At 41.4% G+C, this 13,144-nt stretch overlaps 1 protein-coding gene across 9 annotated transcripts in view; it reads right to left on the bottom strand.

Annotated features, from left to right (window-relative positions):
- EMB (embigin) overlaps nucleotides 1-13,144 on the bottom strand; it is a 167,291-nt gene that overhangs the window by 91,300 nt on the left and 62,847 nt on the right. For 2 of the 9 annotated variants that reach the window (XM_061393568.1, XM_061393569.1), the window contains exon 1: nucleotides 88-1,156. The exons of 1 other annotated variant lie outside the window; for it this stretch is intronic. In XM_061393568.1, coding sequence (XP_061249552.1) covers nucleotides 88-286 — 199 coding nt within the window. In that variant the 5' untranslated portion in view covers nucleotides 287-1,156. Of the gene's footprint in view, nucleotides 1-87; nucleotides 1,157-10,831; nucleotides 11,040-13,060; nucleotides 13,122-13,144 lie in introns of those variants that run through there. 6 more of the 9 variants (XM_061393577.1, XM_061393575.1, XM_061393571.1 and 3 more) reach the window with 6 other exon arrangements.

The raw sequence follows: 13,144 nt of genomic DNA, 5'->3' as shown, positions 1-13,144 counted from the left end.
TGCACAAGGTGTCAGAAAAGCAAAGTAAGAAGCTCTTTGTTTAGCCAAGATATGTTTTAATCAAAAAAGTGAGAAGGTAAACCTTACTGCTTTCAGTAGGATGATAGGAGACTGACTCAGCCAACGATGGTATTTGAGGGAAACTGGCAGGAGAGTCAGGCAGATGTGGTTTGAATACTTCCCCAAAAGGACTGGCGGAGTCACAAAAGAGAAGTACACAAAACGGAGAGGCAAAATTTGTATCCTGATCCAAATACTGCCACCGACGTGTTCCTTGGGGCTTCATTTCATAGAGGAAAGAAAGGAGGATAGAAAAGCTGCATAATATTGAGTGACGGCACCGAGATCGGAACACACATTCCTCAAGTTACCATGCTCACTCCTTTCTTAGTCATTACTGGAGGCATTCCACTCGGTATTCTTTTACAGGTAGTGGCCAAAATGCCAACATAGGAGAGTAGCTAGCCTCTAGTAGTTGTGCTAGAGATTAAAACATTTTCTTTCTCTCCTCAAGGAACTGGGTTTCCCAGGCAGCACAATGGTAAAGGATCCACCAGCCAATGCAGAAGATGCAAGAAACGTGGGCTTGATCCCTGGGTGGGGAAGATCCCCTGGAGAAGGAAATGGCAATCCACTCTAGTATTCTTGCCTGGAGAATCCCATGGACAGAGGAGCCTTGAGGGCTACATTCCGGGGGTAACAGTCACACATGATTGAGTGACTGAGCATGCACACTGCACTTGGCAAATGGAGCATGAGGGTGTTGCGTCAAAGAATTGAGTAACATCTAATTTTCACCAGTTATTACTGTTTCATGGAAAATCGCAAAATGGTCTCTATTTAGATATCTTTAACATGTTACCTTTTAAAATAGGCATTGCTGGAAGGATTTATAATTTACACTATTAACATTTTTTAAATGAAATAAGCATGCCATGCTTTCTACTTAATATTAAAGAAACATTATCATATATTTAAATGGGGCCCTACTCAATTGAAGTAAATTCGGAAAAAAAAAAAAAAGAGGATCAGTTCAGTTTAGTCACTCAGTTGTGTCCAACTCTTTGCAACCCCATGGACTGCAGCAAGCCAGCCCTCCCTGTCCATCACCAACTCCCAGAGTTTACCCAAACTCATGTCCATTGAGTTGGTGATGCCATCCAGCCATCTCATCCTCTGTCATCCCCTTCTCCTCCTGCCCCCAATCCCTCCCAGCATCAGGGTCTTTTCCAATGAGCCAGTTCTTTGCAACAGGTGGCCAGAGTATTGGAGTTTCAGCTTCAACATCAGTCCTTCCAATGAACACCCAGGACTGATCTCCTTTAAGATGGACTGGTTGGATCTCCTTTCAGTCCAAGGGACTCTCAAGAGTCTTCTCCAATACCACAGTTCAAAAGCATCAATTCTTCTGTGCTCACCTTTCTTTATAGTCCAACTCTCACATCCATACATGACCACTGGAAAAACCATAGCCTTGACTAGACGGACCTTTGTTTACAAAGTAATGTCTCTGCTTTTTAATATGCTGTCTAGGTTGGTCATAGCTTTTCTTCCAAGGAATAAGCATCTTTTAATTTTATGGCTGCAGTCACCATCTGCAGTGATTTTGGAGCCCAAGAAAATAAAGTCTTTCACTGTTTCCACTGTTTCCCCATCTATTTGCCATGAAGTGATGGGACCAGATGCCATGATCTTAGTTTTCTGAATGTTGAGCTTTAAGCCAACTTTTTCACTCTCCTGTTTCACTTTCATCAAGAGGCTCTTTAATTCTTCTTCACTTTCTGTCATAACAGTGGTGTCATCTGCATATCTGAGGTTATTGATATTTCTCTGGTCAATCTTGATTCCAGCTTGTGATAAGTAACACTAGAAAACTGCTTTGGGTTTTAAGATTTGCTTTTACTTAAGTCAGAAAATAAGTTCAACTATATCTCTGTTTAAGAAGAAGCATTTTCTCTAACCCCTCCTGAAAATCTCTTAAATTTTATAATCTCAAAAGGATCTGAACTCCATTTAGAAAAAAAGTGTAAGAAAAAGCTATTAGTAGGATAAACACCATTCCTTGTCCTCCTCTCTCTTATCCACATTGTGGATACAGCAATGTATTGATTGCTGTGCTGTGCTTAGTTATTCAGTCTTGTCTGACTCTTCATGACTCCATGAGCTGTAGCCCACCAGGCTCTTCTGTCCACAGGGATTCTCCACGCAAGAATACTGGAGTGGACTGCCATGCCCTCTCCAAGGGATCTTCCCAACCCAGGGATGGAACCCAGGTCTCCCACATTGCAGGTGGATTCTTTACTGTCTGAGCCACCAGGGAAGCCTGTATTGGTTGCTATCAACTGTAAAATTAACATTTTAAGAAGTTTTAGCATTCTGATATATAGCATTATGGGCTTCCCAGCTGGTGCTAGTGGTGAAGAACCTGCCTGCCAATATAGGTGGATGCAACAGACATGGGTTCGATCCCTGGGTTGGGAAGATCCCCTGGAGGAGGGCATGGTATCCCACTCTCGTATTCTTGCCTGGAGAATCCCATGAACAGAGGAACCTGGCAGGCTACAGTCCATATGGCTGCAAAGAGTCAGACGACTAAAGCGACTTAGCACACATATAGCATTATAAATGAGCAACCCAGTTACAGAAACAAAATAACCTAGGAATAGATAATGTATACTATTTATGAAACAAAGGCTTCATCAGAATATATTTCATCAGAATATATTTCCCCATGGAAGGAATACTATATATAACCATGAGATCCCAGGCCAAATTCTAAAAGCCATTTAAGTCATGATACAGCTGAACTACAGCATTAAAACATCTAATTACCAATACTGCTTGTAAGCAGTACATTTAGAGTTCTACCTCTGGGTTCTAGAAATATAGTATTTCTATATTCCTATCCCCTATCTATAGCTTCATTACAAAAAAGAAGAGGAATAAGGCTACCTTAATTCCTACAGACCCCAGAGATAGTGTGTCAAGACGTTTGGTAAGAAAATAAGCTTCTGATGGGAACATTTATGTCAGACTTTCTATGTCATAGACAGATAATAGTCTATATAGGGAATGCATATTTTTTTTTACATAGTATGGGAACTATTAGACAAGAAGGTGATTTTTAGATTCACTTTTAAAAAATTAAAAAACAATTAAAAAGCCTAATGAAAAAAGCAATGTATACTTTTACACAGCCTTATAAACCTACTTTTAAAACTTGGTCACACAGAAATGCAAACTGAACTTCTCTTTAAATATGATGGTTGCAATAAAATATATTTTGAAGGGCAGTGTGGAAACCCATATTTTAAACTACCTTTACATGGGTCATCAAGATATTTTAACAGTGAACTTATGCCAAATAAAACTAGCATTTCTGCTCTTTCTAGAGACTGGGTTTTTTAAACGTTTCACTGACTAGGTTATTCTTTGGAGACTGAGATATTGTTCGATGGTTTTCAACTAGGGGTGATTCTGCCCCCCACCATCACCATGCCCAGGGAATACTTAGCAACGTCTGGAGACATTCAAGTTGTCACAATTTGTAGGGTACTACTTGTATCTAGTAGGTTACATTAGTTTCATAGGGTTGCTATACCAAATTACCACAAATACGGTGCCATAAAACAAGATAAGTTTATTTTCTCATAGTTCTAGAGGCTAGAAGCCTGAAATCAAGGTGCCTGTTCCTTCTAAAGGTACTAGGTAAGGATTCTTCCTTGCCTCTCCTAGCTTCTGGGATGGGTGGGTCAGAGGGTAAAAGAGAGCGAGAGAGAGCGAGAGCGAGAGAGAGAGAGAAAATGTGTGCGTGTTCAGTCACTAAGTCGTGTCCAACTTTGCAACCTCAAAGGTTTTACAGTGTAAAACCCAATTAGCAGAGATGTTAGCTGAGGACACATGGTCATAGATGGCAGTAATGACCTGGTGACCATCCACAGAAAGAAGGGCCTTGACTTCCACCCACGTTTTCTTTCTTGTATTGTCTTGTATATATTTATATATCTTCACAATCTTTCCCTCTTCTTTTCATTTCTCCCTTTATTTATATAGGGTATGGTGGTTTAGTCACTAAGTTGTATCCTACTTTTTGCCACCCCATGGACAGTAGCTCACCAGGCTCTTCTGCCCATGGGATTTCCAGGCAAGAATACTGGAGTAGGTTGCCATTTCCTTCTCCAGGGAATCGTCCCAAACCAGGGATTAAACCCTCCTGCATTTCCTGCAAGGACAGGCAGATTCTCCACCACTGAGCACCCTGGGGAGCCCCTGCCAGCTTCTGATGGTTGCCAGCATTCCTTGGGATTCCCTGGCTTGTAGCTGCATCACTCCAATCTCTGGCTCCATCTTTATGTGGCCATCTTTCCTCCTTGTGTCTGTGTCTCTTTATCCAAATCTTCCTTTCCCTTCTTTCATAAAAACCAGTCACTGGGTTAAGGGTCCACCCTAATCTACTATGACCTCATTTTACTGTAATTACATCTACAAAGACCCTACTCTCAAATTCACTTTCATAGGTACCAATGGTCAAGGCTTGAACACTTGAGGGGGTGGGGACACAACACACCCACTCACAGGTAGAGACCAGTGATACTGCCAAGCATTCGAAAGGATGACCCCCCCAACCCCTGCACCGCCCCAGCAGAGAATTCTCCAGCCCCAAAGGTCAATACTGCCAAGGTTGAGAAACCCTGATTTCAAAACAGGTACATCTTCAACCCTGATTTCTCAACGCAGTATTTAAAAATCTTCATATGACCCTGTGGCTCTGAGTTCCTATTTTACAGGTTTAAGTGCAGCTATTTTAAAGAGTGAACTTTTCTTACAACCTTCGTGGCTGGGGCCTATTTTGAGAACTTGCACCAAGAGCTGTATGTGGTTTTAAAATGCAAACCAAGAAACCATTTACAGTCATTAGCTAGCTCCAGGCTCTTGGCTACCTCACAAAAGCACTCTAGGCTTCAAGATCAATCAGATGAGACACTCAAATTCCTTTGCAGGATCTCAGAAATGTAATTATGAGGCTGTCATAAAAAAATATTCTATCTTGAGAGTAGGGATACATTAGTAATGATAAAACCACAATAACTTTACAGATAACAGGAAAATATTATTTCCAAATAAAAGAGAAACACCATTTTTAAACATAATATCTATTATTTCTATACTAAAATATATTGAGATGTGCCTGAATAGTGATGTTTTATTGGGAGTAGAGAGTTTATTTTTAGTAAAACACAGTGAGGTTTTTTTCCCTCTATGTCAATGTGTGTGTCCAAAGTTGTTTATTTCTAAGGTTCATCTGATATTGTGAAATATGTGAAGCCAGCTATATAAAAGTAACTTGAAACGATTACAGTCCAGGACAAACAGTCTCAACACTTATAATCTGTCTCTGTTTGAGGACAAATACTCCTTTGAGAAACAGTACCTATTATATAAACCAATGACTGTTTCTCAACTATTCTTGTGGTGCATCAGTCAAGTCAAGAGTTCTCAGAGGTAACTTTTTTTTTTTTTTGCTTCTTTTCAAGCCATCTCAAACTAACAGAAAAGTTTTAAGTTCAGAATAAAGAATGTTTCCCCCACTGGAGAATAAGTTGCTGACCTAAAGACTCACTTGACCTTGGAAAAAAGACAGTATATTTCCTACAAAGGACACACCTCACAACACCCCAATACTGCTGTGAAAATCAGGAAATTAGGATTTTATGCCCTCTGATCTCATCCCACACTTTAACGGAGTTTCAACAGAAGTCTTTATAATGTACTTTTTATTCAAAGATTTCAGCTCAGGATCACATGAGCTGCCTTGAGCCACCGTGTCCCTCTATTCTCTTCACTCTCACAGCTTTGGTCTCTCCTGACTTTTATGACCTTGATGCTTACGCAAGTTCCAGGATAGTTACGTTGTAATACAATTAGATTTAGAGTAGACATCTTTGGCAGGAATATCATAGAGGAGACAATGCCTTCCTCTCACAGCATCCTATCAGAGGACACATAATTTTTATTTCTTTCCTTACTGATTTACACTTTGATCATTTGACTCAAGTGATGTCAGCCAGGATTCTCCACTTTAAATTATTCTTTTTCTCTTTTCATTAATACTTTGTGGCAAGCTACTTCCCAAAACTTTGTGGGAAGTTACTTTGAAACTGAAGAAGGAAATGACAACCCACTCCAGTATTCTCACCTAGAGAATTCTATGGACAGAGAAGCCTAGCAGGCTACAGCCCATGGGATCACAAAGAGTCGGACATGACTACACAATTATCACTCTCACCCACTTTGAAACTATATAATTTGTGCCTCATCAAACTTTCAATTGACTCAATTAATTTAGTTAAGTATGTTCTCATGAATACCTATATAAATCAACGGACATTTTTCAGTGGCTATGGATGCTAGTCCATCAGTATTATTATTTACTTTGATGCTCTGTTTATCAAGTGGGAGCCCCTTCCCTCTGGCTTCTGTATCCTTTTCACATTACTCACCATTTTTTGAACACTTCATTGCTTTCTGGAACAAAAGGGTCCAAGCTCATCACATCCCCTCCCCATTCCAGTCCTAAAATCAGCCATTTCTATATAAAGTTCTAGTTATTATTAGGAAGAAATGTATTTAGAATCAAGATTTGGGTACTAAGTATGCTCATCACTATGGGGAAATTGTTGCTCCATTTCAGTGGACAGAGCTAAGAAATCATTGTGTATATTCATATACACACATGCATAACATATATTTATATACACCTATATGTAATGGTATAATATATATACAGTTGGCCATGAACAATGAGGATTCAAACTTTAAGGATCCAAGTCTACACATATTTTTTCAGTAGTAAATAATACATTACTATGTGGTCCACGGTTGATTCAATCCTTGGATACAAAGGAACCACACTGATACAGAAGGCTGACTATAAATTATACACAGATTAAGCTGTGTTGTAGAGTGGTCACCTGTAAATATATATGACATATATACGCATTATATGGGCTTCCCAGGTGGTGCTAGTGGTAAAGAACCTGCCTGCCAATGCAGGAGATGCAGGTTCGATCCCTGGGTTGGGCAGATCCCCTGGAGGAGGGCATGGCAATCCACTCCAGTATTCTTGCCTGGAGAATCCCAGGGACAGAGGAGCCTGGCAGGCTACAGTCCATAGGGTCAAAAAGGGTTGGACACAAGTGAAGCAACTTAGCATGCATGCATGCATATGCATTATACATATATTTATACATACACGTTCATATCGATGCAACCATTTATATAGAGAGAGACATAAGAGATGCAGATAGATATTTAAAGTCACAACTTCACACTAATGCTGCCAGTTGCAATCTAACACCTCAAGATTCACGTTAGTTTTCCCTGTTTATTTCCTTCTTCTCTAGAGGAAAACCAGGGTTCTATTATCCTTGCCAACTTTACTTAGAGTAATCTAATCTCCCACTGCCGCTGCCACTCATAGCTCCAAGAAGTGTCTTCCTCACTCACTCAGGCTCCAGCGGCCTGCCCTGTCTGCCCCTGCATACTTGACTTCCATCTCATGATCAGGATCAGACCCCCATGTCATGGCTGTTTAGAAGCCCTTGCTTATAAGGCCTGAGGTCTGGTGCTACCTTTCTGCATGAACAGCCACCTCCTGTGCCTAGGGTATAACACTTCACACAGGGCTGCTCTTCTACCTGGAGGCCATCCTGACTGGCTCAGCTTCTAATGCCCTGACCTGAAACCTCAGGTTCTCTTTACCAAGGGGGATGATTCCTGCCTTTCCCCACCTAAAGGCTATTAGACCTGCCTCCCAGAAGGGAGGGAAGAAGGTGGGGACAAAAGACCAGGAAGAGGAAGAGCCAGTTGAACAATGTGTATATAATGTAATTGTAAATGTAACAATTTAGGGTCAAAATTTTGATCCATCAGATACAACCCTACTAAAGACAGGTTTACAGCCAATCTGTTCCTTTAAAGTTTAAATGCTATGAAAAGTAAAAACAGCTAAGGTTTTCTTCTTAGATACAGACTAGCAATGTCAGACATATGCAGGTGCTTGAATAATATTTATTGCAATGAATACTTATTACTGGGCAGTTGCTCTGCCTATCTCTTGAAAAGAAGGGAGCGTTGATCAAGGAAACATATAAGCAACATCATCTAGAGGTTAAAAACGATCATTTCAAATGACTCCCCTGCAAACATTTTTCAGTAGATAAAGCATGGCTCATTCCTTCAATTTGTTTCCCCCAGAGTAATAGTGGCATTTAAATATTCCCACTTATGTAATATTTCTCCTTCGATAAAGCTATTTTACATTTATTTAATTAAGAAACAGCCTAAAAGAATTAAGGTGAGTCCTTGTGCCAAACTTTATTCTAGGACTCAGACTGTCATCATGCCCTTCAGTCCAAATAAAGTATTTACATCTACACACTCTGCTCTCTGTCAGTGATTCCAAACTTTCACACACATACACACCCACTTCAGAGAGACAAGTGAGTATTGTGTGTAAGAAAACAGTATTTGGAGTCGGACTGAACAATGCTAAACTTCCTGCTCTTCTGCTTAACTAATTATGTGTACTTGGGCAACTATTTAGCTCCTTAAAATTCCAATTTCCTCATCTGAAAGTCAGAGATAATAAAAACTAACCCACAGAGTTATAAATTACATAGTGCAATGCCTGGCATGCAGTTGTTACATAGTAAATATGATATATTTATGATTTAAAAAAACACAATAACCATTTTTATTATTTAAATATGGCCCCAAATCTTAGGTTTATAGAACATCTCTTTTCAAGTAGTTCAAAAGCACCTAGGTTAAAAAAAAAAAAAGCAGTAAACTTCACAATGGTCTTTAGCAAAGAGGAAACTGAATCTCATCCAGTTCGATACAGAATCTATAAAGTGGGATGAGGCTGCCTCACAATTTTTAATTCTCCCTTGAAATGAGATGCTAACCTCATGTTTTTGATATGTCACATTCTTCCATAATTTTAGCTTAAGCGGCAGTTAAAAGTTCAGGACTTACACTACGTATATACACAGACATTTGACAAAACATATATGGCATACATCATTCTATTTAAGACTTATTTGTTAATTTATTCCACCCTCATTTGTTTCCTACTTTTTTTCTCTTTAGAAGTCTACTCTAAGTGTCAATTTAAACCTGACTCCCTGATACCAATGGAATACCTATCTAACAGTGCACTCTCTAGGTCGTATCATTTTAAAGCAGTGGTTTTCAACCTGCTTAGGATCATATGATAAAACTCACATGGGAACTTTTAAGCCTCCTGACATCTAGACTGAATCCCAGGACAACTGAATCAGAATTTTTAAGGCAGGATCCACCATATCAGTATTTTTAATGCTCACTAGTAATTCGAACGGAGAAGGCAATGGCACCCCACTCCAGTACTCTTGCCTGGAAAATCCCATGGATGGAGGAGCCTAGTAGGCTGCAATCCATGGGGTCGCTAAGAGTCGGACACAACTGAGCGACTTCACTTTCACTTTTCACTTTCATGCATTGGAGAAGGAAATGGCAATCCACTCCAGTGTTCTTGCCTGGAGAATCCCAGGGACTAGGGAGCGTGGTGGGCTGCCGTCTACGGGGTCACACAGAGTCGGACATGACTGAAGTGACTTAACAGCAGCAGCAGCAGTAATTCGAACATACAGTCAAGTTGAGAAACCAAGTTCTAGGACACACCTAAGATGAACTGGTCCTCACAAGTGCGATACTCTCAGGTGAATGACAGGTGAATGGGGGATAGCCCCAGGGTGGGAAAAAAAATGTCCTTGACCATTCTTTATAAGTGGTATGAATGAGAAAGTGGGGCAAGGAAATTTGGAAACTGAGGCAACCCAAAATGTTTTGTCCAAGTAGTTAACAGCTAGACCTGTTAAAGTACACTTATTTAAAAATGAATAATATTATTATTTGATTATCTTTCCATTTTTAAAATATGTTACAAGTCGACATGCAATAAGTTCATAAAAATGAATGCCTATGAAACCTTCAAAACCTTGTGTAGAGTAAGATCCTGCTTGAGTTACTGATGGGCAATATTTGCCAAGCTAGAGGCGATCTACTATCCTAATTAGCAGGTAATAATGTATAATACAGAAACTTGGCATTAGAAAGTACGTGAGATGGAATACTTTCATCACAAAAATTATAAACAGGTGAAGCTAAAATGGCAAATCCGGTGTTGCTTTGCACCAAAAATCCCTCTTTAAAAGTGTCTTACACAACCAAAAAAAAAAACAAAACAAAAATAAACAAACGAAAAACCTACAGTCTTCGTTTAGACCAAGGTGTAAAAGAAGATACACACTCACATTATCCTCCGGTAGTGGGGCTTTGTTTGGTTAGTTGGTTGGTTGGTTGTGTTGTGTTGTTATTTAAACTCAGCTCTAAAAAACATCCTCAAAGCCACCCGCCTGCTAGGAAGGAGGAGGTGATATTTAAGCCTCACTATCGCGACTGAGCACACACGCATCGATTCAAGTGAAGGGAGGTGGCCTTGGAAAACGTGTCTTTCAGAAATCCTGCCACTTTAGACAGGCCAAGTCGCTGCCTTGCTCCCACCCGCAACCTCACGCCCTCTCCTAGAAACACATAAACACTCCGCTACTACCCACGTCCCCGTCTCGCGGGGCGCCCGAGTCTCCCGGCAGGTTGCGATAACCCACGCGTGGCCAATAGGCGGAGGCGGCCGTCGCCCCCGCCCGCGGCCGCCAGCATCCCGGGACTTCTGCCTCCCGATCCCGGCGCGCTCTCCGCCCGCTCCTTGGCCCTGCAACCATCACACCTGTGGAAAGGCCGTGCTCCAAGCTCCGGCGCAGCGCGGCGAGGAAGCACAGGAGGAGCAGCGGCAGGGACGGCGCCCGAGGCCCCCGCAGACCCTGGAGGGCGCGCATGACGCCAGCAGGTCAGCCGCGGTCCTCGTCCACCCACCGCCTTCGGTGCCCGGGGTCGCCGCGCACACTCGCCCGCAGCCCGGCGCCCGCTGCCAGGCCGGGGTATGGACACTCGAGAAAAGGCGGAGTGGGAGGGGCCGGCCGCCCTGCACTCCTACGCCGAGACACTCGCACCGCTCCCGCAGCCGACCCAGAACACCGTCCGGCTCGCCATCAATTATGCAGCGCGCTGCCGCCTGCAGGCGCGCCCGGACGTGCGGTGGTCACACCCGCGCCGGCGCCTCCCCCGCCTCTGTCCACTCCTCCCGGGCAGGTCAGGGAGGGAGGTTGCTAAAGACGCTGGCAGGCGACGCCTAGCCCATCTCCTGGGGGAGAGAGTGAAACCCTTAATATCTATAGATTCATCAGCACACTATTATGTGCAGAGGTGCAAACACCTCTGCAGCTCATATGCACCAAGGTTCAGTTATTTACTTTAGTGGGACTGAGGATGGAGAACACTTCTTCCTCCCGGCCATCCTGTGTTATTAAGGAGGCTTATGCATGCGCTGGTGGAAGGCAGTGTCCCTCCGCCCTGCATCTGGGCTAATCAGTCTTTACTCTGCCCACCAATCGTACACAGCCTCGGCTCTGGTCTCTGAAGGCTTAACCGGTTTGCTCTAGATTAAGCTTTCAGAGTCTCAGGGTGTCCCGGTGTATGTTTTCCTTTCGTTTGCTTAGGCTAGCAGTTTCTGAGAAGCCACCTAGAGCTCCAGAAACAAAACTATCGAAAGTAGACAACTGTGTAAAATGCACAAGCCTGTTGACCTTTGTCAAACTCCGACACTAATGTTATCCCTTGCTTACTGTAGCTTGGAATTTTTCAGTGCTCCCAATGAAATAAAACAACTAAAAGGTACTGCTTTATCTGAGGAAGAGGATGAAGGCTATGGATCATTGAAAAAAAAAAAAAAAGGACTGGGGATAAAGCTAAAAATTATTAAATATATAAAGAGTAATTTTCACAACATAAAAGAGCAGTAAGATGTGATAATTCTCCAAGATGTTATAATACGTTAAAAGATACATTTTCTTTTTCATGAACTTTGTTCCCTCTTCCTTTGTCTTTCCAATGTCGTTTGATAGTCATGCATTGAGAATTTATCAGTATCAAAAACAAAAAAAGAAAATGTTAGATCCACATTTTGAAAATTGGAGCACTAAACAAGAGCTATGCTCCCCTCCTACAGGAATGACTAATTTTTAATTGGTATGTATTGTAAAAATATTCCTCTGTTTCCAATTTATTACATAGACAAAACTTTGAGGGAAAAGGTAGATTATCTAAATTTGAAGACAGAGAATATGAGTAATACAATTTGTTAAGCAGCACTAAATATCTACCAAATACCAGGCTCAGTGTTCGGTGCATGTACTGTATGCATATGAGTCTAGAGAGCTATTTATCTGTGATCTACAAATCTAAGGAAGCCCTCTTCTCAGACAGGAAATTATGGCTATAATGATTAAATCTTCCTGAAGGAAACCTTTTGCGAGACCCTGAAGAACTAAACACTTTTCACCATTACCCTCTTAGGACCTTTGAGCAGACTTGCTAAACCCAAACTGCCAGATCACTGTGTGCTCAATCACACCCTTGTCTTGCTGCCCGGCCTCCTGTCTCAGGACTATATGCAAAAGTTTCCCTAGGCCTTTGGCGAGTCCTAACAGTAAACACTTCTCAAAATAAAATGTTCTCTGACCTACCTTCCCCAATTAACCCTATTATCTCCTTAAGCTCAAATTCACCTTTTTTCAAATAAGCTGACCACATTTAAAGAAAAATTATCTTCCCAGGCAAATCAATGTGTCTATGACCAGGAAAAAGTAACTTGCCACGTTGAAGCTAATTCCCACTTGCCTTTTGTTGTTCTAGCAAAATAAATTGATGAAGAAATATAATTCTTGTTTTGCTAAGTATTTTGAAAGTTTTCCCCATTACTCCTGTCTTATATTTATATATTTAATATTTTTTAGCCTTATTCCCATTCCATTTTTTTCAAATGATCCATATCCTTTGAAACCAGTTTATATACTCCTTCCATATACAGCTTTTTCTGATCTTTCTGGTCCAAACTAACCTTTCCCTCCATGGTGAATTAAATAAGGCCACACCTGCTTTGACATGGTCCTTGTCACGAGGTATGCTGAGTGTCCTGTACTTC

This window comes from Bos javanicus, chromosome 20, assembly GCF_032452875.1.
Source record: "Bos javanicus breed banteng chromosome 20, ARS-OSU_banteng_1.0, whole genome shotgun sequence".
NCBI classification, from domain to species: Eukaryota; Metazoa; Chordata; class Mammalia; order Artiodactyla; family Bovidae; genus Bos; species Bos javanicus.
Note: the sequence above shows the minus strand (reverse complement) of the source record. Positions and strands in the feature narration are given on the sequence as shown.